The 24,113-nt window shown below is 45.0% G+C and overlaps 1 protein-coding gene across 4 annotated transcripts in view; it reads left to right on the forward strand.

The window, feature by feature from the left end:
* atp8a1 (ATPase phospholipid transporting 8A1) overlaps window positions 1-24,113 on the forward strand; it is a 301,017-nt gene that overhangs the window by 66,069 nt on the left and 210,835 nt on the right. For all 4 annotated transcript variants that reach the window (XM_055636910.1, XM_055636888.1, XM_055636895.1 and 1 more), the window contains 2 exons: window positions 18,632-18,677; window positions 22,481-22,521. In XM_055636910.1, coding sequence (XP_055492885.1) covers window positions 18,632-18,677; window positions 22,481-22,521 — 87 coding nt within the window. The remainder of the gene's footprint in view (window positions 1-18,631; window positions 18,678-22,480; window positions 22,522-24,113) is intronic.

A 24,113-nucleotide genomic window follows, 5' to 3' on the forward strand; every position in this document is an offset into this window, starting at 1 on the left:
TGTGGTTCCGATCGTGTTCGGCTCCTGCCATTTCTCATGGCAGTTCAACATTGCCGACGTCTCCCAGCCGTTGCTCGGGGCCGATTTCCTCCGGGCGCATTCCTTCATTGTGGACGTCAGGCGTCAGCGCTTGGTCAATGCCGCTACGATGGAGCCGATCACGCTGCGTTCGTATCAACCGGTGGGACGGCCCCTGGCGTCCGTGGACTCCTGCTTCGCACGGATCTTGGCCGCGTTCCCAGACATTCTGACCCTGCAGTTTCGATCATTGACCCCCAGCCACGGAGTGGTACATTTTATCCAGACTACCAGCCCACCTCTCCACGCACGAGCACGCCGACTGCCGCCGGATAAACTGCGTCTGGCATGGCGGGAATTCCGCACAATGGAGACCTTGGGGATTGTCCGCCCTTCGAGCAGCCCTTGGGCGTCCCCACTCCACATGGTCCCTAAGTCAAGTGCGGCTGGCGACCATGCGGGGATTACTGACGGCTGAACACCGCAACAACAGTGGATCGATACCCCGTACCCCACATCCAGGACTTCACCGCCCATTTGGCTGGGGCCACAATATTTTCAAAAAGGATCTGGTACGGGGTTATAACCAGATCCCGGTTCATCCGGATGACGTGCCCAAGACGGCGATCATCACGCCATTCGGACTTTATGAGTTCATTTGGATGCCGTTCACCCTCAAGAACGCTGCGCAGGCCTTTCAACGCCTAATGGACGGGGTTTGTCGCGACCTCGATTTCGTGTTTGTGTATCTGGACGACATCCTGGTGGCCAGCCACTCGCAGCAGGAACACTGCGCTCACCTTCGACAGCTCTGTCAGCGGCTCAGCGAGCATGGTTTGACCATCAACATTGACAAGTGCCGTTTTGGTGTAACCGAGATTGACTTCCTCGGCCACCACGTGACTGCGCAAGGCGCGGTTCCCCTGCCTGACAGGGTTGATGCCATCCATCGGTTTCCCCGCCCACGCACGGTGCATGGCCTGCAGGAGTTTGTCGGCATGGTGGCGTTTTATCATCATTTCGTGCCATCCGCGGCCCACATCATGCGGCCGCTGTATCAACTCCTGGCGGGTGGGCAGAACAAGAACGTTGAATGGACCCACGAGGCAGCGGCAGCTTTTGACAGCGCGAAGGAGGCCCTTGCTCGGGCCGTGCTGCTGGTGCACCCGCGGGAAGATGCCCCGACTGCTCTCACGGTGGATGCCTCGGAGTCGGCGGTTGGTGCTGTGCTGGAGCAACTGACGAACGGAGTTTGGTGGCCTCTGGCCTTCTTCAGTCGGCACCTCAACCGCACGCAGAGGAAATACAGCGCGTTCGATCGCGAGCTCCTCGTTCTGTACCTGGCTGTGCGCCATTTTCGCTACTTCCTGGAGGGCCGCCTGTTCACCGCCTATACGGACCACAAGCCGCTCACTATCGCCCTGGCGAAGGTTTCCGACCCCTGGTTCGCACGACAGCAGCGGCAATTGGCCTACATTTCATAATATACAACATCTATCCGCTACATCGAGGGGAAGGAGAACCGGGTGGCCGACACATTGTCCCGCCCCGCTATCAACGCCGTGTTCGAGGTGGCGCCCGGAATTGACTATTCTGCGCTGGCAGAGGCACAGCTCACGGACGATGAGATGCCCGCCTACCGGACTGCCATCTCCGGACTCCGTCTTGAGGATGTCCCTCTCGGTCCTGGAGGAGTGACAATCTTGTGCGATGCGTCGTCCGGTCAGCCGCGCCCCATGGTCCCTGCCACCTGGCGCCGGAGGGTGTTCGAGGTGATCCACGGACTGGCTCACCCATCAATCCGGGCGACAACGGCACTGGTGGCTGCTCGTTTCATGTGGCACGGTCTGCGCAAGCAGGTTGGCCACTGGGCTCGCACCTGCATCCCGTGCCAGATGGCAAAAATCCAGCGCCATGTCCGCGCACCTCTCCAGGAGTTCGGTCGACCTCACCGGCGGTTCGACCATCTCCACGTGGACATTGTGGGTCCTCTCCCGCCGTCCCGGGGCATCACCCACCTTCTCACAATGGTGGACCGCTTCACGCGGTGGCCGGAGGCCATTCCGCTGGCTGACACTTCGACGGCTACGTGTGCTCGTGCGTTGTCCGCGCACTGGATTGCTCGCTTCGGGGTGCTGGCGCACATCTCCTCAGACCGGGGGCCACAGTTCACCTCCGAGCTGTGGTCAGCCATGGCTCGCTTGCTGGGGGTGCAGCTGCACCACACCACGGTTTACCACCCGCAGGCTAACGGTCTGGTGGAGAGGTTCCACCGGCAGCTAAAGGCAGCACTGAAGGCGCGACTCTCCGGCCCGGACTGAATGGACGAGTTGCTGTGGGTCATGCTGGGCATCCGGACTGCTCCTAAAGAGGACTTGGCCTCATCATCGGTGGAGCCCGTGTACGGCTCGCCACTCACGGTGCCCGGGGAGTTCGTGCCGTCGGCGTCGGGTAGGCAGGGAACGCCCTCATCCACCCTTCAACGCCTTCGCGAGCGAGTTGGCAGTCTCGCACCCGTGCCGACCTCCCGCCATGGGACATTTCGCCCGCACGTGCCATCAGCCCTCAGGGACTGCCCATACGTCTTCCTGCGCCGTGATGCCCACCGGACGCCACTACAGAGGCCGTACGACGGCCCGTTCCGGGTGTTGGAACACGGGCAGTCGACTTTTGTCCTGGACATGGGGGGGTCGGCCGGAGGCCGTGTCGATTGACCGGTTGAAGCCGGCACACCTGGACATTGACCAGCCGGTGCTGGTTGCCCAACCTCGGCCTCGAGGGCGCCCCCCTTCACGGCTCCCTCCGCCTGTCACTCCACCTGTCCTCCCGCCGGTCCCTCAACCTATCCCTCAACCTATTCCTCGACCTGCCCCTCCATCTATGCCTCCGCCAGCCCCGCGATCTGCTGACTTCCGCACGTGGGCCGGCCAGGTCGTGCGCCCGCCGGTGCGTTTTGTGCCTCGGGTTCTGTGGGGGGGGGGGGGGTCCTGTGGCGGCTCCCAAGGGTCATAGAAACATAGAAACATAGAAATTAGGTGCAGGAGTAGGCCATTCGGCCCTTCGAGCCTGCACCGCCATTTAATATGATCATGGCTGATCATCCAACTCAGTATCCCGTACCTGCCTTCTCTCCATACCCCCTGATCCCCCCGGCCACAAGGGCCACATCTAACTCCCTCTTAAATATAGCCAATGAACTGGCCTCAACTACCCTCTGTGGCAGAGAGTTCCAGAGATTCACCACTCTCTGTGTGAAAAAAGTTCTCCTCATCTCGGTTTTAAAGGATTTCCCCCTTATCCTTAAGCTGTGACCCCTTGTCCTGGACTTCCCCAACATCGGGAACAATCTTCCTGCATCTAGCCTGTCCAACCCCTTAAGAATTTTGTAAGTTTCTATAAGATCCCCTCTCAATCTCCTAAACTCTAGAGAGTATAAACCAAGTCTATCCAGTCATCATAAGACAGTCCTGACATCCCAGGAATCAGTCTGGTGAACCTTCTCTGCACTCCCTCTATGGCAATAATGTCCTTCCTCAGATTTGGAGACCAAAACTGCACGCAATACTCCAGGTGTGGTCTCACCAAGACCCTATACAACTGCAGTAGAACCTCCCTGCTCCTATACTCAAATCCTCTTGCTATGAAAGCCAACATGCCATTCGCTTTCTTTACTGCCTGCTGCACCTGCATGCCTACCTTCAATGACTGGTGTACCATGACACCCAGGTCTCGCTGCATCTCCCCCTTTCCCAATCGGCCACCGTTTAGATAATAATCTGCTTTCCCGTTTTTGCCACCAAAATGGATAACCTCACATTTATCCACATTAAACTGCATCTGCCAAACATTTGCCCACTCACCCAGCCTATCCAAGTCACCTTGCAGTCTCCTAGCATCTTCCTCACACCTAACACTGCCCCCCAGCTTAGTGTCATCCGCAAACTTGGAGATATTGCCTTCAATTCCCTCATCCAGATCATTAATGTATATTGTAAATAGCTGGGGTCCCAGTACTGAGCCTTGCGGTACCCCACTAGTCACTGCCTGCCATTGTGAAAAGGACCCGTTTACTCCTACTCTTTGCTTCCTGTTTGCCAGCCAGTTTTCTATCCACATCAATACTGAACCCCCAATGCCATGTGCTTTAAGTTTGTATACTAATCTCTTATGTGGGACCTTGTCGAAAGCCTTCTGGAAGTCCAGATACACCACATCCACTGGCTCTCCCCTATCCATGCTACTAGTTACATCCTCGAAAAATTCTATAAGATTCGTCAGACATGATTTACCTTTCGTAAATCCATGCTGACTTTGTCCAATGATTTCACCACTTTCTAAATGTGCTGCTATCCCATCTTTAATAACTGACTCTAGCAGTTTCCCCACTACCGATGTTAGGCTAACTGGTCTGTAATTCCCCGTTTTCTCTCTCCCTCCCTTCTTAAAAAGTGGGGTTACGTTTGCTACCCGCCAATCCTCTGGAACTACTCCAGAATCTAAAGAGTTTTGAAAGATTATTACTAATACATCCACTATTTCTGGAGCTACTTCCTTAAGTACTCTGGGATGCAGCCTATCTGGCCCTGGGGATTTATCGGCCTTTAATCCATTCAATTTACCCAACACCACTTCCCGACTAACCTGGATTTCACTCAATTCCTCCACCTCCTTTGACCCGCGGGCCCCTGCTTTTTCCGGCAGATCATTTATGTCTTCCTTAGTGAAAACAGAACCAAAGTAATTATTCAATTGGTCCGCCATATCCTGGTTCCCCATGATCAACTCACCTGTTTCTGACTGCAAGGGACCTACATTTGTTTTAACTAATCTCTTTCTTTTCACATATCTATAAAAACTTTTGCAGTCAGTTTTTATGTTCACTGCCAGTTTTCTTTCATAATCCATTTTTCCTTTTCTAATTAAGCCCTTCGTCCTCCTCTGCTGGTCTCTGAATTTCTCCCAGTCCTCCGGTATGCTGCTTTTTCTGGCTAGTTTGTACGCATCATCCTTTGCTTTGATACTATCCCTGATTTCCCTTGTTATCCATGGATGCACTACCTTCCCTGATTTATTCTTTTGCCAAACTGGGATGAACAATTTTTGTAGTTCATCCATGCAGTCTTTAAATGCCTTCCATTGCATATCCACCGTAAACCCTTTTAGAATTAATTGCCAGTCAATCTTGGCCAATTCACGTCTCATACCCTCAAAGTTACCTTTCTTTAAGTTCAAAACCATTGTTTCTGAATTAACAATGTCACTCTCCATCCTAATGAAGAACTCAACCATATTATGGTCACTCTTGCCCAAGGGGCCACGCACAACAAGACTACTAACTAACCCTTCCTCATTACTCAATACCCAGTCTAAAATAGCCAGCTCTCTCGTTGGTTCCTCTACATGTTGGTTTAGATAACTATCCCGTATACATTCCAAGAAATCCTCTTCCTCAGCACCCCTGCCAGTTTGATTCACCCAATCTATATGTAGATTGAAGTCACCCATTATAACTGCTTTGCCTTTGTCGCAAGCATTTCTAATTTCCTGTTTGATGCCATCCCCAACTTCACTACTACTGTTAGGTGGCCTGTACACAACACCCACCAGCGTTTTCTGCCCCTTATTGTTTCGCAGCTCTACCCATACCGATTCCACATCCTCCAAACTAATGTCCTTCCTTTCCATTGCGTTAATCTCCTCTCTAACCAGCAACACTACCCCACCTCCTTTTCCTTTCTCTCTATCCCTCCTGAATATTGAATATCCCGGGATGTTCAGCTCCCAGCCTTGGTCACCCTGGAGCCATGTCTCCGTGATCCCAACTATATCATAATCATTAATGGCTATCTGCACGTTCAACTCATCCACCTTATTACGAATACTCCTTGCATTGAGACACAAAGCCTTCAGGCTTGTTTTTACAACGCGCTTACCCCTTATACAATTATGTTGAAAAGTGGCCCTTTTTGATTTTTGCCCTGGTTTTGTCTGCCTGCCACTTTTACTTTTCACCTTGCTACCTATTGCTTCTACCTTCATTTTACACCCCCCTGCCCCTCTGCTCTTGTACCCATCCCCCTGCCACATTAGTTTAAATCCTCCCCGACAGCAGTAGCAAACACCCCCCCAAGGACATTGGTTCCATTCCAGTCCAGGTGCAGACCGGGTCGTGCCATCATACCTGTCGAACCCTTCGGCACGGGAGTCGTTCAGTCCGGAGGCGGCCCTTAGCCAGAGGGTTTAAAGACAGGGGTTTGGGTGCCATCTCTTTCTTGTTTGGTCTTCCCTACAATCGGGAGAAACATAATAAAAGGTGCCTCTCAAAACACTGTACTTTGTGCTTCCTTTTGAGACCCACGCACTACAATATAATTAATGTTAACATGTGTAGATAGCGTGAACTCCACACCTTATGTTTTTGCACATATAAGTGGCAATTCCATAATAAATCTGCTGAGAATTGGGAAGTATTCAACATGCAGGTCCAATGGGAAAATGTATTCCCACAAGGAAAGAGTTGGATGGCCAAACCTGAAGTCCGGATGCCGACATGCATAGAGGCTAGAACAAGACAGAAGAAAATGGCCTGTGAGTCCTTATTATGTCAGAAAGCAGTTTGGAAGTAAATTAGGGAGCCCAGAGATGAAATGGAAGAACATTATCATGTAAAATCAAGCATAATCCAAAGATGGAGGCACAAAAAGACTGCAAAAATCAACCTGCTGACGGAACTCCTTGTTTCTATGAAGGAACTCGTGGGTCTGGCGGCATCTGTAGAGTGATGTGGACAGGCAATGGTTCAAGTTGGGACCTTTCTTTAAGCCCAAATCCAAAGATGTATAATAAACAAAAAGTGGATAACTAAGTAAAGAGTAGACCTATTTGGGGTTTAAGAAAGGCAACGTGTATGGGGGGGAAAAGAGGATATGGGCAAGGTCTTTGTTTTTCTTTCTGAGAGTTTGTTCAAGAGATGATACTGCAGATGCAATATATTTGATGGTGTAAACAAGAAAGGAAGTATTAACAATTTTAGTTTTTTTTACAAAATGGATTAATTACCAGGTTCAGTTGAAATATATTGCAGATAAACACGAAGCAATGGAGTAACTCAGCGGGTCGGGCAGCATCTCTGGAGAAAAAGGATGGGTGACCTTTCGGATCAGGACCCATCTATATTGCAGGTTGTCCAAGAAGCAAAGGAGTATATTGTAGAGCCTGACCATCGTTTACTAAAATTCTTTGGCTAATGGATTGGTGTCAAAAAGGTTGCACTGGGTGATGATGTTGCAGCCTGGTATATTCCTTGCTGTTTAAACAAGAAAATTACAGGCCACTTTGTTTAACTTCAGCAGTTAGAGCGCGTTGTTGGAATTTATTGTAAGGAAAGTAGAAAGCTTCATTTATTAAATTACTCATTGAGCAGGGCTAGGTCAGCATAACGATTGATTGTCTAATTAATGATTGAATTATTTGAGGAAATATAAGGATGATTAATGAAGATCATATGTTTGATGTTGAATTCGTGGATTTTAGATTTGATAGCTTGTGGCAAGCTTGTATAAAAAAGCGAGAAGACCCATTTGATCCAATGGAGTGTGGCCAATTGATCTGAAATTATAGTCGGAGGCAAAAGGCAAAGTTTGATGGTGGTTTTTGCGACCTGAAAACTGGTATTAGTGGGTACCACCGTTGAGTCCAAAGGAGGATGAATGCAAACTGTGGCAAGACAAAGACGGCTCATCATTTGGACAGAAAGATGATTTAAAACCGGAGAAGCATTGGGGAATATCAATAAGGCAAGTGAATCTGCAATAAATGGAAGAACATTGAGTGGTGTGGAAGAAATTGACTTTGGGATGAATGAGGCACTTTGTAGCAGGACAGTTCAATACGATGGTCAAAATGCATTCCTTTGTTAGCTGAGTACTGAATACAAGAGCACGGAGGTTATTCTAGAGCAGTATGCAACACCTGATAAACAGCTTGATTACTGAGAACGGTTCTGAGCACCACATTACAGAAAATGTGATTGCACTGAAGTGGGTGTGGTGAACATGTACCAGTTTTTTGTACATGACCATATTTGTGCTTAAAATTGAGGACTTGTTTTGTTTTCTTATTTGCAACATGCATATGATTGAACAAGCCCACAATCTAGTGGGTGAACGTAATACTTAAGCGTAATTACTAAGGGGTTATTTATAATTTTCTTCTGTTTTGAATTATCATAGTTAAAGGAGTGGTGGACATTTCAATTACGCCTTTTAAGTGCACAATGTATGCCTTTACCATTCACCCAAAAATTGATATTTTGAGTAAAACATTTCATGGTAAATGGTTCTCTAAACAGGGACTGCTCTACCAGAAAATGGTGACAGTGGAATTTCTAAATCTTTTTATGTGGTGGATTTATGTTTTGGAAAATAAAAATTAATATCTCACATACATGAATACATTTGTGAGAATAGTGTATTCATGCCTTTCTGCCAGTTGCTGTGAATGGCTGTCAAAAGTGTTGGCAAATGAGCAACTCAATTAGCAGGTACACTTGTTTCACAGTTTGTACCCTAATAACATTTTGTTATCCAAGTATAAAAAATTTAACCCATCCTTCACGTTAAACAAAGGAAATTGCACAAAAATCACTTTCTTCGCCCCTTCCATTTGATGCTTGAATCATTATGTTGATGGAATCTACATTATGACCATTTCATGTTGCTAGTAACTTGTATGTTCTCCCTGTGACCACGTGGGTTTTCTCTGGGTGCTTCGGTGTCCTCCCACAGATTAATTGGCTTTGGTAAAAAAAACATTGTAAATTGTCCTAATGTGTAGGATAGTGTACAGGGTGATCAAAGGACCTTCGGGCCTGTTTATCTTTAAACAAATCACTGATTTGAAGTTGCCTTTATAGCGTCTCGGACTGAACAGGATTTGAAACTGGCTGAAAAGTGAAAGGATATTGTTTAATTAAGTGCAGTACTGTCTATTGAATGTCAATAGCTTTGTAATTGCATTGCAAAAGGATTTGAGTATAGGAGCAGAGAGGTTCTACTGCAGTTGTACAGGGTCTTGGTGAGACCACACCTGGAGTATTGCGTACAGTTTTGGTCTCCAAATCTGAGGAAGGACATTATTGCCATAGAGGGAGTGCAGAGACGGTTCATCAGACTGATTCCTGGGATGTCAGGACTGTCTTATGAAGAAAGACTGGATAGACTTGGTTTATACTCTCTAGAATTTAGAAGATTGAGAGGGGATCTTATAGAAACTTACAAAATTCTTAAGGGGTTGGACAGGCTAGATGCAGGAAGATTGTTCCCGATGTTAGGGAAGTCCAGGACAAGGGGTCACAATTTAAGGATAAAGGGGAAATCCTTTAAAACCGAGATGAGAAGAACTTTTTTCACACAGAGAGTGGTGAATCTCTGGAACTCTCTGCCACAGAGGGTAGTTGAGGCCAGTTCATTGGCTATATTTAAGAGGGAGTTAGATGTGGCCCTTGTGGCTAAGGGGATCAGGGGGTATGGAGAGAAGGCAGGTACGGGATACTGAGTTGGATGATCAGCCATGATCATATTGAATGGCGGTGCAGGCTCGAAGGGCCGAATGGCCTACTCCTGCACCTAATTTCTATGTTTCTATGTTTCTATGTAAGAATATCCAGAATCCCAATGAGTCACACGCCAGGTTTTGATTCAAAGTTTGCAATTTGTAAATGTTGACGTGTGTGAAAAATGGAGTAACTCTCACGAGTTGAGTAGTTATTAAATCAGATTTTTTTAAATGAACAGAAAGGGACAGTGCAATTTTATTTTCATCTATCAGTACTGATTGGTGTCATTGGAAATTCCCCTTTTTAACACAGTAATATTAAACTGGTACTGATTTTGGATGGTCAACCGTGATCATATTGAATGGCGGTGCAGGCTCGAAGGGCCGAATGGGCCGAATACTCCTGCACCTATTTTCTATGTTTCTATGTAAGCTATGATACAGCATGAAATCTAGTCCTTTCAGCTTACCTTTTTAGGACAGGTTTGGAGGGATATAGCCAAACGCAGGCAGGTGGGACTAGTATAGCAGGGACATGTTGGCCAGTGTGGGCAAGTTGGGCCAAAGGACCTGTTTCCACTCTGTATCACTATGATTCTACCATGTTCTAGTTAGCTTCAAAATTACATTCCTCCTTGACTATCAGCATGAGGTTAGTTTTTAATAAATTGAACAATGCAAAGTTGATGAATCATTGAAGCTTTGGATTCTTTTCTTGTACAAGATATTTGGGTTGGTTTAGGCTGATCTTGGTAGATGTATTTGGTGAGATGGCATTTGGTGGCGTGTGAATTATTGTTTGACGTTGGTTTGAAAAGTGAAAGTATTGCAGCATGAAAATGTGCAGAATGCTGTGGATAAAATATAGGCAAAATGTACTGCAATATTGGTAGAAGTCAAGACAAGAGTCAAGAGTGTTTTATTGTCATATGTCCCAGATAGACCAATGCAATTATTACTTGCTGCAGCACAACAGAATATGTAATCATAATAAATAGTATAACAAAAACTCAGAAAAAAAGTAACAGTGCAATAATAATAATAATAGTCTGTTGTAGTTCATAGCTTATGACGTTGTCGTGTTTAATAGCCATATGACTGTAGGGAAGAAGCTATTCCTGAACCTGGACATTACAGTTCTCAGGCTCCTGTACCTTCTTCCCGATGGCAGTGGTGAGATAAGTGTGTGGCCAGGATGGTGTGGGTCTTTGATGATGTTGGCTGCCTTTTTGAGGCAGCGACTACGATAGATCCCTTCGAAGGTGGGGAGCAGAGCCGGTGATGGCCTGGGTAGTGTTTCCAACTTTTTGCAGTCTTTTCCGCTCCTGGACGTTCAAGTTGCCGAACTGGGCCACAATGCAACCAGTCAGTGTGCTCTCTACTGCGCACCTGTTGAAGTGCAAGAGAATCCTCTTTGACATACCGAATCTCCGTAATCTTCTCAGGAAGTAGAGGTGCTGATGTGCTTTCTTTATGATTGCATCAGTGTGCTGTGTCCAGGAAAGATCGTCGAAAATATGAACGCCCAAGAATTTGACTTTTTTTAACCTCTCCGTCATCATCCCATTGATGTAAACAGGATTGTGGGTCTTCATCCTTCCTCTTCCAGTCTACAATCAGTTCTTTGGTTTTGCTGATATTGAGAGCCAGGTTGTTATGCTGGCACCATTTGGTCAGTCGGTCGATCCCACTTCTATACTCTGACTCATCACCATCTGTAATTCGTCCCACAACGGTAGTGTTGTCGGCGAACTTGAAAATGGAGTTCGCACTATGTCTGGCTACACAGTCATGAGTATAGAGTGAGTAGAGCAGGGGGCTGAGCGCGCAATGTTGAGGTGCTCCCGTACTGATTGTTACTGAATAGGAAGTGTTTCTGCCAATTCAAACAGACTGTGGTCGAGGGTTCACCCCCCTGAAAGATCTTCAGACGTCGGCCTCTGTGACTGTGACTGTAATACCATCAGGGTGAATGGGGGCTCGGGAAGGCACATCAGTGTTCTCCCTATCAAAGTGTGCATAGAACGCATTCTCATCAGGGAATGATACTTTACTGTCGTTTGAGCTGCCTCTTGATTTCGTCTTGTAGGAGGTGATGGCATTCAAGCCCTGCCACAGTTGCCGAACATCCGCGTCATCCTCCAGCTTTGAGCGGAAGTCCCTATGGCCTTTTTGATGGCCTTGTCAAGGTCATATCTGAACTTCTTATAGACTTCTGCATCACCAGACCTGAATGCCCGGAATCTGGTCTTGAGCAGAATGCGGATCGCATGGTTCATCCAAGGCTTCTGGTTAGGAAACACTCTGAAGGTTTTTGTTGGAACGCAGTCCTCCACACATTTCATTATGAAGTCTGTAATGACTGTGACAAATTCATTTAGGTCCATTGCCAAGTCCTTGAACATTGCCCAGTCTACAGACTCTAAACCGTCCTGTAGTTGTTCCTCTGCCTCCCCCGACCAGCTCTGTACAGTCCTCACCTCTAGGGGTGCGCGCTTCATTTTCCGCCTGTATGCAGGAAGAAGCAGCACCGCTGAATGGTCAGATTTCCCGAAGTGAGGGTGAGAGATAGAATGACAGGCGCCCTTGATGGTCGTATAGCAGTGATCAAGGGTGTTTGATCCTCTGATGTTACAGAGACATGTTGATGGTAGTTTGGGAGTGATTTTTTCAGGTTGGCTTTGTTGAAATCCCCGGCTATGGTGGTAAATGCATCGGGGTAGGGCGTCTGGTGCTTGTTGACCACGGCGTGCAGTTCCTCCAGTGCCAGACGGACGTCTGCCTGCGGTGGGATGTAGACCGCGGTCAGGATGATGGAGGTGAATTCCCTCGGTAGGTAGAAGGGGCGGGCAGCACTTCACCGCCAGGTGAAGTGGCAGGCAGTGGCGAGTGGAGTGCCGCAAGGCTCTGTGTTGGGGCCGCAACTGTTTACCATATATTAATGATTTGGAAGAGGGATTTAGGAGCAACACTAGCAAGTTTGCGGATGACACAAAGCTGGGTGGCAGTGTGAACTGTGAAGAGGATGTTAGGAGGTTGCAGGGTGACCTGGACAGGTTGAGTGAGTGGGCAGATGCATGGCAGATGCAGTATAATATAGATAAATGTGAGGTTATCCACTTTGGCGGCAAAAACAAGGGGGCAGATTATTATCTCAATGTGGTTAGGTTAGGTAAGGGGGAGATACAGCGAGACCTGGGTGTCCTTGTACACCGGTCACTGAAAGTTGGTGTGCAGGTACAGCAGGCAGTGAAGAAAGCTAATGGAATGTTGACCTTCATAACAAGAGGATTTCAGTATAGGAGTAAAGAGGTTCTTCTGCAGTTGTATAGGGCTCTGGTAAGGCCACATCTGGAGTATTGTGTACAATTTTGGTCTCCTAATTTGAGGAAGGACATCCTTGTGATTGAAGCAGTGCAGCGTAGGTTCACGAGATAGATCCCTGGAATGATGGGACTGTCATATGAAGAAAGATTGAAAAGACTAGGTATTTTCACTGGTATATTCAATTGTATTCACTGGAGTTTAAACGAATGAGAGGGAATCTTATAGAAACTTATAAAAGGACTGGAGAAGCTAGATGCAGGAAAAATGTTCCCAATGTTGGGTGAGTCCAGAACCAGGGGCCATAGTCTTAGAATAAAGGGGAGACCATTTAAGACTGAGGTGAGAAAAAACATTTTCACCCAGAGAGTTGTGGAATTCCCTGTCACAGACGGCAGTGGAGGCCAAATCACAGGATGGATTTAAGAGAGAGTTAGATAGAGCTCTAGGGGCTAGTGGAATCAACGGATAGTAGCCTATTATTTGAATGGTGGCCGGTTAGGAGATGCAACGAGACCTGGGTGTCATGGTACACCAGTCATTAAAAGTAGGCATGCAGGTGCAGCAGGCAGTGGAGAAAGCAAATGGTATGTTAGCATTCATAGCAAAAGGATTGAGTATAGGAGCAGGGAGGTTCTACTGCAATTGCACAGGGTCTTGGTGAGACCACACCTGGAGTATTGCGTACAGTTTTGGTCTCCTAATGTGAGGAAAGACATTCTTGCCATAGAGGCAGTACAGAGAAGGTTCACCAGGCTGATTCCTGGGATGTCAGGACTTGCATATGAAGAAAGACTGGATAGACTCGGCTTGTACTCGCTAGAATTTAGAAGATTGAGGGGGGCTCTTATAGAAACTTACAAAATTCTTAAGTGGTTGGACAAGCTAGATGCAGGAAGATTGTTCCCGATGTTGGGGAAGTCCAGCACAAGGGGTCACAGTTTAAGGATAAGGGGGAAATCTTTTAGGACCGAGATGAGAAAAACATTTTTCACACAGAGAGTGAATCTCTGGAATTCTCTGCCAGAGAAGGTAGTTGAGGCCAGTTCATTGGCTATATTTAAGAGGGAGTTAGATGTGGCCCTTGTGGCTAAAGGTATCAGGGGGTATGGAGGGAAGGCAGGTACAGGATACTGAGTTGGATGATCAGCCATGATCACAATGAATGTCGGTGCAGGCGCGAAAGGCCGAATGGCCTCCTCCTGCACCTATTTTCTATGTTTCTAGGTGTTCCAGGTGCGGAGTGCAGGAGTTAGACAGAACTACCACATTGGAGCAGTCTTTCCTATAACATGATCTTGGTCAACCACAGCCACAGAAGCCGTCGTTGGCTGAAGGAATTTGAGCTGCAGGTTTTGGAACTTGAGAACAGTTGTTGTCCATCCACAAGGCTGCATTATCTGTGGAGAGAAGGACAGGATATTCGTAGAGGCAGTTACTCTGAAATTTGTGCCTACTAGACGAAGAGTGGACATCGCCGAGGACATCATGTTCTTCAACCTGTACACACGATGAGGGAAGAGGGCTTCCCTGGGGAATGCTGCCAAAAGTAACGTTTTATGGGAGGCACAGCTGTATAGGGTGGCAAGTGATCAAGTGAGCAATAGTGGTAGGGGATCCTACAGTGGGGGCAAACATAGCTTTTCTGCAGTTGCTGATGATATTTCAACATGGTATTCAATATGGTATCACTACCTAGTGCTAGGTCAAGGATATTGCCAAGTCATTGTAGAAAATTCCGGAGAGAATTGGGATGAGCAGTCAGTTTATGAGCAATATCTGGACCAGTGACATGGGTAGAAAAAGTGGTTTCTAATGGATTTAAAGAGCAAGATGTTAAACACAGTAAACTCATCCATGGTGAGGGGTTGCCCAATTAGATTGTTGTACAAGGATCGGCTGGAAAGTTGGATGGAATCTAACCCAGACAAATGTGAGGTTATGCATGTTGGGTCATCTAATACTGGCAGGAAACGGGGACCTTCGAAACATTGATGTACAGAGGGTTCTTGGGGTAAAAGTATATTTTCCCAGGAAATGATAACACAGGTGGAAAGGATAGCTAAGATGATATTTTGTTGTGTAGGAAGGAACTGCAGATGCTAGTTTACACCAAAGGTAGACACAAAATGCTGGAGTAACTCGACATGACAGGCATCATCTTTGGAGAGAAGGATCATGTTTGACGTTTCGGTTCGAGACCCTTCTTCAGACTGATCAGTTTGCTGGTTGACGAGGAGGGTTGGGTCGAAGGGCCAGTTTCCACCTGACCTGATCGGTGCTGTATGACTCTGACTCTCTGACCCCGGTGCTATGTTCCAGTGAGTATAGAAATAGGATTGTGTAGCTGAATGTGTGATTTAGAAGATGGTGCTGGAGGGAGGAATTTTAGATTGCTTGAACATTGGTACTTATTCTTGAGAAAATGGGACATGAGCAGGGCAGCTGGGTTGTACTTCAGTAGGTGTGAAATCCCTGTTCTCTCAGGCAAGGGTTGTTAACATGGAACAGTACAGCACAGGCACAGGCATTTCTGTCTACAATGCCTGTGCCAAACATGATGCCTACTTATATAATCCTTTCTGTCTGCGCATGTTTCTATCCCACCAATCCCGTATATATTCATGTGTCTATGTAAAAGCCTCTTAAACGTTGCTATCATGTCTGCCTCCGCCACTACCCCTTGCTACACATTTCAGGGGCGGTGGTGGAAGCAGATGCGATAGCAGCGTTTGTGGTTGAGGTAGATTTAAATTAGCTCGGTTGAAGTGGGGGAAATGTCAAAAGTTCAGCATGTATTCAGAAGGGAGAAGAAATGACAGTGCATTTATGAGGTTGAAAAGCAGAAGAAAATATGTAAAATAGTCGAAACTGTAGTCTGCTTGATGTTGTGTACATCGATTTATTGAACGGCTGATTTGACAGCACTGAAAATATGATGGCTGTTACAGAAAACTGGCATTTAATGTTTCTACTTAAGAGCTTTCAGACAAGATAATGAGGATTTCTTTTCAAAAAGAGGGGTGATGACAATATTGGTTAAAGAAACAATCACATCACTGAAAAAGGATGATAGGATTTGAAGGATCCTTCTTCATCTGTACTGAAAGAGCAGTCTATAGTCCATGGAGGAGAGATGTGCAAATTTGTAAGTACATTTATAATGAGTATAATTTATAGTGGAAGATATCAATTCCTTCAATACTCAGCAGGATATAGCCAGAGTAAAATGAATAAAGGGCATAAAATTGCTAAATGGCATTGTTGGAGTTGCTACACAATGCCTTATAGTCAGACAGCACAGAGCAGGCCCTTCAGCTCAACTCCATGCTGAGCAAGATGCTCCATCTAAGCTAGTCCCATTTAGCCCATATCCCAATAACCCTTTCCTATCCATGTATCTGTCCAAGTGTCTTTTAAATGTTATTCTGCCTGCTGCAAATACCTCTTCTGGCAGCTCTTTCCATATACCCACAACCCTCTGAGTGAAAAAGTTGCCCCTCGGGTTTCCTATTAAATATTTCCCCTCTCATCTTAAATCTATGACCTCTGGATTTTGATTCTCCTAACCTGGCAAAAGACTCTGTACATTCACTCTTATCAATTCCTCTCATGATTTTGTACACCTCTATAAGATCACACCTTGGTCTCCTGCACTCTAGGGGATAAACCCCTAGCTTACCCAATTTAGTTAGTTTCGTTTTTTTAGTTAGTTTAGTTCATTGTCATGTGTACCGAGGCACAGTGAAAAGCTTTCTCCTGTAGCTCAGGCCCACGAGTCCTGGCAACCACCTTGAAAATCTCTCTCCACTCTTTCCAGCTTAATGACATCCTATATCAGCACTACCCTATCTCCCTTTGATGCCACTTTCAGGGAAATATATAAATGTATTCATAGATTCCCCTGCTCTACAACACTCCCCAGGGCCCTACCATTTATGGTGAAGGTCCTGACCTGGTTTGATTTCCCAAAATGCAACACTTATCTGCATTAAACTCCATAAGTCATCCCACGTGTCCAGCTAATCAAGATTCTGCTGGAAGGATGGTTGGGATGTTGAGCATCTTGTTTTTCGATGATCAAGAAGCTGGGCAAGTGCGACGGGTACCAGCAGGAGGCACCTTTTGTAGAAATGGTTGTGGAAAAGGTTAATGATTAACTAGGAATAATCTAAATTCTAAATTAAATTAGATTCTAATTAGGATAGGGTTAAACTAGCTTGACTGACCAGTAGAAGTTGACAAGTTAAAAATAAATTGCATTTGGGGCTGGAGGAGGCATTTAAAGAAGAGGTTCCAAAGGTTCAGGATAAGCATGTCCCCATAAAGGTAAAGGTTGGGGTGATACATCCAGAGATTTACCCTTAAGGGCCTGTCCCACTTACGCGACTGCTGGCACCCGTCATAGTCACAGAAGGTCGCCGAAAATTTTCAACATGTTGAAAATCCAGCGGCCACCAGAAAAAGGTACAACTTTGGGCGACTACTCACGACCATACAGGCGCCACCCTCGCATTTAAAAATTAAAACATTTGTGCAAAGAATCCATAAATTCAAAGGTTACTACCTTAGACCTTCACAGCTGTTCCTTGAATTGGAACCTGTGATTTGTTTTTTCTCTTCAAGCCAGCTCCCTTTCATAAATTGGTAGGCAATCTCCACAACTTTGCCTTTCCTCACTGGATTCCATGAAGGATTCCATTTTCGGGGCACTTTTGTAGCAAAATACTGCAGTTACTTTGGGAAATGATGACTCTGAATATCCAGGTTTTTGTTGACTATAAAACATCTTGACCCCAAGCTTAAACTAATTCTTAATGCTTGTAACCGTTTCTCTTTGAGCCATGCTACTGTCATTAAAGTACGGGCATCTATGTACCCTCAACCATTCCGAGTGTATCTTGTACACTTTAATGAGAGTGGCTTCTTCTCCCAGTATGGAAATTGAACTTTTCCCATTGTAAAAAGTGGCATGTAATTGCAGATGAAGGTACTTTGGTATCACCGAGGAAAGACACACCCCATGAATACAAGGTCCTTGGTTTGCACAGCAGGAGATCAGTTTTATGTATTAATTGCTGGAAGAGTTAATAAATCTGTTGGGGGAAAATGAAGTAACCTTTATGATCAATTTTCAAATACATCGCTGTGAAGAGATTAGCATCTGCTTTGAATGAAATAAATGATTCAATTTGGGTGTATTATTGGTACATTTGATAAAGACATCGTTGAGTTGAATAATGTGCAACTTGCAATCCTATGGCTGTTGATTGCCATCCTATGGCCTGTAATTTTGCCTGTCATGAAACTTGTTATACTTAATTTCATTTTTTTTAATTGCTAGTTAAGGATAGTTTAAGACTGAGCAAAAAAAAAAGACAAGTAATAGTTCAACTTGCTGCCAGAGAACAACATGAAACAGTGCTAGATTTCGCTTGCCATAAAAGTGTTTATGCACCTCCCAGTTCTCTCCCCACCTCCCCCTTCCCACTCCTAACATCTTGACGTTGAACTTACATCATCCTCAAACTCAAATTTGACAGGATTTAATTGCTTTAACTTCCCACAACAGTTGCTCTTTATTGGGACTCAAATCAACACCAGACAACTAAATAAAAGGTTGCTAATGCTGATGTGGTTAAAGGCTTGAAATTAGTTGAAACTTAAATGTTGCTATTTTATGATAAGAATTTATGAAGATAATCTAAAGATGAAAAATATTTATTCCTTGCAGAAAAGACACAACGCAGACAGTGGAGTGAACAAGAAAAAGGCGCAAGGTAGGCACATGGTTTTAAGTGTCTTGGATTACATGAAGAATCAGGAAAGTCGTAAATGTAACCATCTTTTGCAACACAAATGTTTTTGAAAGCTAACTGATCCTCAATAATTGGCCCATAAATATTAACATAAATAAAATGTAGATTGCAATCACTTAAAATGCATGGCAAATATTGGTGACACAATAGTCTGCTAACATCTTGATATAGTAACAAACCTTTTACTGCGATGTTGAGTTGGTGGGTGAGTTTGTTGGGACTTTATTTAAGCATCTTTATTTAACCTTAGTTGACCGGGTGAGAACATCTTGCAATAAAATTTCTCCTGTTATACAGTGCCCTTCATAATGTTTGGGACAAAGACCCATAATTTATTTATTTGCCTCTGTACTCCACAATTTGAGATTTGTAATTTAAAAAAATCACATGTGGTTAAAGTGCACATTGTCAGATTTTAATAAAGGAAATTTTTTATACATTTTGGTTTCACCATGTAGAAATTACAGCTGTGTTTATACATAGTCCCCCCATTTCAGGGCACCATAATGTTTGGGACACATGGCTTCACAGGCGTTTGTAATTGCTCACGTGTGTTTAATTGCCTCCTTAATGCAGGTATAAGAGAGCTCTCAGCACCCAGTCTTTCCATCACCCTTGGAAACGTTTATTGCTGTTTACAGGCATGATATTCTTCTGATTTAAATCGGAATCCCGATTTTTTTTTTTTTTTTCCTTTCCTAACAATGAATCAGATTTTTCAATTTTTTGTGCCCGATTTTGATACAGTTTAGTTGGCAAGATCGTAAAATAAAAGGTGAGGGAAGGAGAGTCAGTGGAGGTACCGGTCTGGAGGCAGGCAAGCTTGTGATTTATGATGGAAGTCAGCAAGGTCAGCCAATAGCAGGGGGGGGGGGGGGGGGGACATGCGGGACGCCGTGGGCGCAGGGAACACAACGACGCTCTTTGGCTGCTGCCGAGATCAGCCCAGCGGCGCCGTGTGAGCTGCGACGGTGCCCATTTGTGGGAGAGAACAGGAGCGCAAGCGGGTGAGACGCAGGACCACAAACTAGAGTGTGTGCTCGGGGTGACTGGGACGCCCAGGCAGCTAAGGCAGGGGTGATGGCTGCGGGGCATTGATCCCCTCCCCCTCCTCTTGTGGGGAAAATAAATAAATGAACACAACAGTATTTTGTGTTTCCTATATGGAGCTGCGACTGGAAAGGGAATGGTATTGGCGATGATAGTGGGGGTTAGAGAGATGTGGGGCCCTACCTCCCAGGCAGCGGCGACCCCCTCCCCTTTCTGGTGATTTTCTGTTTATTTTTATTTTCATTGTTATTGGCAGAGGTTTTTAGTTTTCTACCTTCTTGGCGTTGTAGATGTGACATCAGTGTATTGACAGTTAACTGTGCCTTGCAGTATTGTGCATAATTGTTCCTTGAGATGGTACCTTTCTATGGTGATGTGTAGGTTTTACTTTTGTGTTATTTTGGCATCTCTACAAATAGCTCATTTAGAAATTTAGGTAACATTTTTTGTAAAGATTTCTTAGCTGTATGAAGTCAATTATTTTATGAAATATTTATCTTTTGGGGGTTATTTTACCGGTTATGTGTTAGAAAAATTCGGAGTTTCTGTAATGTAAACTACCAGCAGAAAGCTTAGGAATTACTTTCAATTTATTGAAAATGCAGGAGCCCCCTGAACTACAGCTGCCCCGGACCCCGCTGGGGCCCTAGCCGACCTCTAGGACACCCGGCCAATACTTCCTACTTTCTTTTCTGGAGGTGAATATCATGCCTGTGTTTATCAACATGAGGACCAAAGTTGTGCCAATGAAAGTCAAAGAAGCCATTATGAGACTGAGAAACAAGAATAAAACTGTTAGAGACATCAGATAATAGGTGCAGGAGTAGACCATTCGGCCGTTCGAGCCACCACCACCATTCAATGTAATCATGGCTGATCATCCACAATCAGTACCCCATTCCTGCCTTCTCCCCATATCTCCTGGGACATGAAGAATGGAGACTTTTATTGCTGTTTATCAACATGAGGCCCAAAGTTGTGCCAATGAAAGTCAAAGAAGCCATTATGAGACTGAGAAACAAGAATACATCTGTTAGACATCAGCCAAACCTTAGGCTTACCAAATCAACTGTTTGGAACATCATTAAGAACAAAGAGAGCACTGGTGAGCTTACTAATCGCAAAAGGACTGGCAGGCCAAGGAAGATCTCCACGGCTGATGACGGAATAATTCTCTCTATAATAAAGAAAAATCCCCAAACACCTGTCCGACAGATCGGAAACACTCTTCAGGAGTCAGGTGTGGATTTGTCAATGATCACTGTCCGCAGAAGACTTCATGAACAGAAATACAGAGGCTACACTGCAAGATGCAAACCACTGGTTAGTCGCATAAATAGGATGGTTGGGTTACAGTTTGCCAAGAAGTACTTAAAAAAAGCAACCACAGTTCTGGAAAAAGGTATTGTGGACAGATGAGATGAAGATTAACATATCAGAGTGATGGCAAGAGCAATGTATGAAGAAGAGAAGGAACTGCCCAAGATCCATAGCATACCACCTCATCTGTGAAACAAGGTGGTGCGGGTGTTATGGACTGGGCATGTATGGCTGCTGAAGGTACTGGCTCACTTATTTTCATTGATGATACAACTGCTGATGGCAGTAGCATAATGAATTCTGAAGTGTATAGACACATCCTATCTGCTCAAGTTCAAATAAATGCCTCAAAACACATTGGCCGGTGGTTCATTCTACAGCAAGACAGATCCCAAACATACTGCTAAAGCAACAAAGGATGTTTTTCAAAGCTAAAAAATGGTGAATTCTTGAGTGGCCAAGTCCATCACCCGATCTGAACCTGATTGAGCATGGCTTTTATATGCTGAAGAGAAAACTGAAGGGGACTAGTCCCCAAAACAAGCATAAGCTAAAGATGGCTGCAATACAGCTCTGGCAGAGCATCACCAGAGAAGCCACACACAGCAACTGGTGATGTCCATGAATTGCAGACTCAAAGCAGTCATTGCATGCAAAGGATATGCAACAAAATACTAAACATGACTACTTTCATTTACATGACATTGTGTCCCAAACATCATGGTGCCCTGAAATGGGGAGACTATGTATAAACACTGCTGTAATTTCTACATGGTGAAATCAAAATGTATAAAAATGGCCTTTATTAAATCTGACAATGTGCACTTTAACCACCTGTGATTTTTATTTTCCTATTACAAATCTCAAATTGTGGAGTCCAGAGGCAAATAAATAAATGATGGGTCTTTGTCCCAAACATTATGGAGGAAACAGTAGGATGTCCATAATGAGATGTATTTGGAAAGGGATTTGGATTTTAGCATGCCTTCTATATTATTCCAAGAACATTTTATGCAAATAATGTCCTGCATAATTCTGCCAGGAGTAAATATTTCTCAAACCATTATTGAACATTAACGAGAGCAGATGAGTGTTGCGTGGGTTTTGCTGTAGGAGCATTGATAATGGGAACAAGGAATGCTGAGCATTCTAGAAAAGAGGTGCATAAATTATTTAGTGTGTCATTATTTTCTAATTAAATCTCATTTGATTGTGGCATTTTTCCTTAAGTGTCCATGCTGCATATTTGTTCCCGTTGTATAGAATAATTTATTTTTCTTCCCCCCTCTGTTCATCCATTTAATTCCAGATATTGAGTGATTGCCTTTTATTTAACTTGTCCTTTGCAATTTTGGATGTCGATTTTTAATTCTAAAATTTCATTTTATTCAAAGTGCTGAGAAATGGTGCTTGGGAAATTGTCCATTGGGCAAAGGTATGAAATGTTGTTTTATTTTAATCAAATAAAGCAAAGCCATTTTAAGTTAACAGACATTTATTACCATTGTAGAACGTGAGAGATTGTGCTGATCATTTGTCTCCTTGCAGTGCATGTTCCGTTTTGAACTGGTAAATAATGGTGCGAGTAATAAGGCTGGAGACTTGCCCAGGTGTCTGAGGAATAGTAATGTAGTGAGCTATATCAAATTTGTATCCATGTTGTGCTCTCTAAAATCATTGTTAGAATAGGGCAGAAAATAAATCTATTATTGGCCTTCCTCTAACTCGCCCAACTGGAACTCATGAAACCGAAATATAATGTGTGAGCTGTGTGGAGCAAAGAACACATCTCTCATCTTGGTGTTTCCATAGAAACCCTGCAAATCACATCAATAGACATCTGTCACTTTCTGTCTTGCTTTGGAGTTATTATTACGATAGACAATAGGTGCAGGAGTAGGCCATTCGGCCCTTCGAGCCAGCACCGCCATTCAATGTGATCATGGCTGATCATTCCCAATCAGGACCCCGTTCCTGCCTCCTCCCCATATCCCCTGATTCCGCTATTTTTAAGAGCCCTATCTAGCTCTCTCTTGAAAGCATCCAGGGAACCTGCCTCCACCGCCCTCTGAGACAGAGAATTACACAGACTCACCACTTTCTGTGAGAAAAAGTGTTTCCTCGTCTCCGTTTTAAATGGCTTACTCCTTATTCTTAAACTGTGGCCCCTGGTTCTGGACTCCCCCACCATCGGGAACATGTTTCCTGCCTCTAGCGTATCCAAGCCCTTAACAATCTTATATGTTTCAATGAGATGCCCTGTCATCCTTCTAAACTCCAGAGTGTACAAGCCCAACTGCTCCATTCTCTCAGCAAATGTCCATTTTCCTAGTTACATCTTCAAAAAATTCCGGAAGATTAGTCAAGCATGATTTCCTCTTCGTAAATCCTTGCTGACTCGACCGATCCTGTTACCGCTATTCAAATGTTCGGCTTTCTCATCTTTTATAATTGACTCCAGCATCTTCCCCACCACCGATGTCAGGCTAACTGGTCTATAATTCCCTGTTTTCTCTCTCCCGCCTTTCTTAAAAAGTGGGATAACATTAGCTACCCTCCAATCCACAGGAACTGATCCTGAGCCTATAGAGCATTGGAAAATTATCACCAATGCATCCACGATTTCTAGAGCCACTTCCTTAAGTACCCTGGGATGCAGACCATCAGGCCCTGGGGATTTATCAGCCTTCAGTCCCATCAGTCTATCCAACACCATTTCCTGCCTAATGTGGATTTCCCTCAGTTCCTCCGTCACCCCAAATCCTCTGGCCACTACTATATCAGGAAGATTGTTTGTGTCCTCCTTAGTGAAGACAGATCCAAAGTATCTGTTCAACTCATCTGCCATTTCCTTGTTCCCCATAATAAATTGACTTTTTTCAGTCTTCAAGGGTCCAACTTTGGTCTTAACTATTTTTGTCCCTTTTGTACAGGTCACCTCTACCCAAGAGGAGATCCCAGTGGTCTATAAATCTAAATCCTTGCTCCCTGCTCCAGCCCCTCAGCCACACATTCTGATCCTCCATC

The sequence above is a fragment of the Leucoraja erinacea genome, chromosome 1, assembly GCF_028641065.1.
Source record: "Leucoraja erinacea ecotype New England chromosome 1, Leri_hhj_1, whole genome shotgun sequence".
Taxonomy (NCBI): Eukaryota; Metazoa; Chordata; class Chondrichthyes; order Rajiformes; family Rajidae; genus Leucoraja; species Leucoraja erinaceus.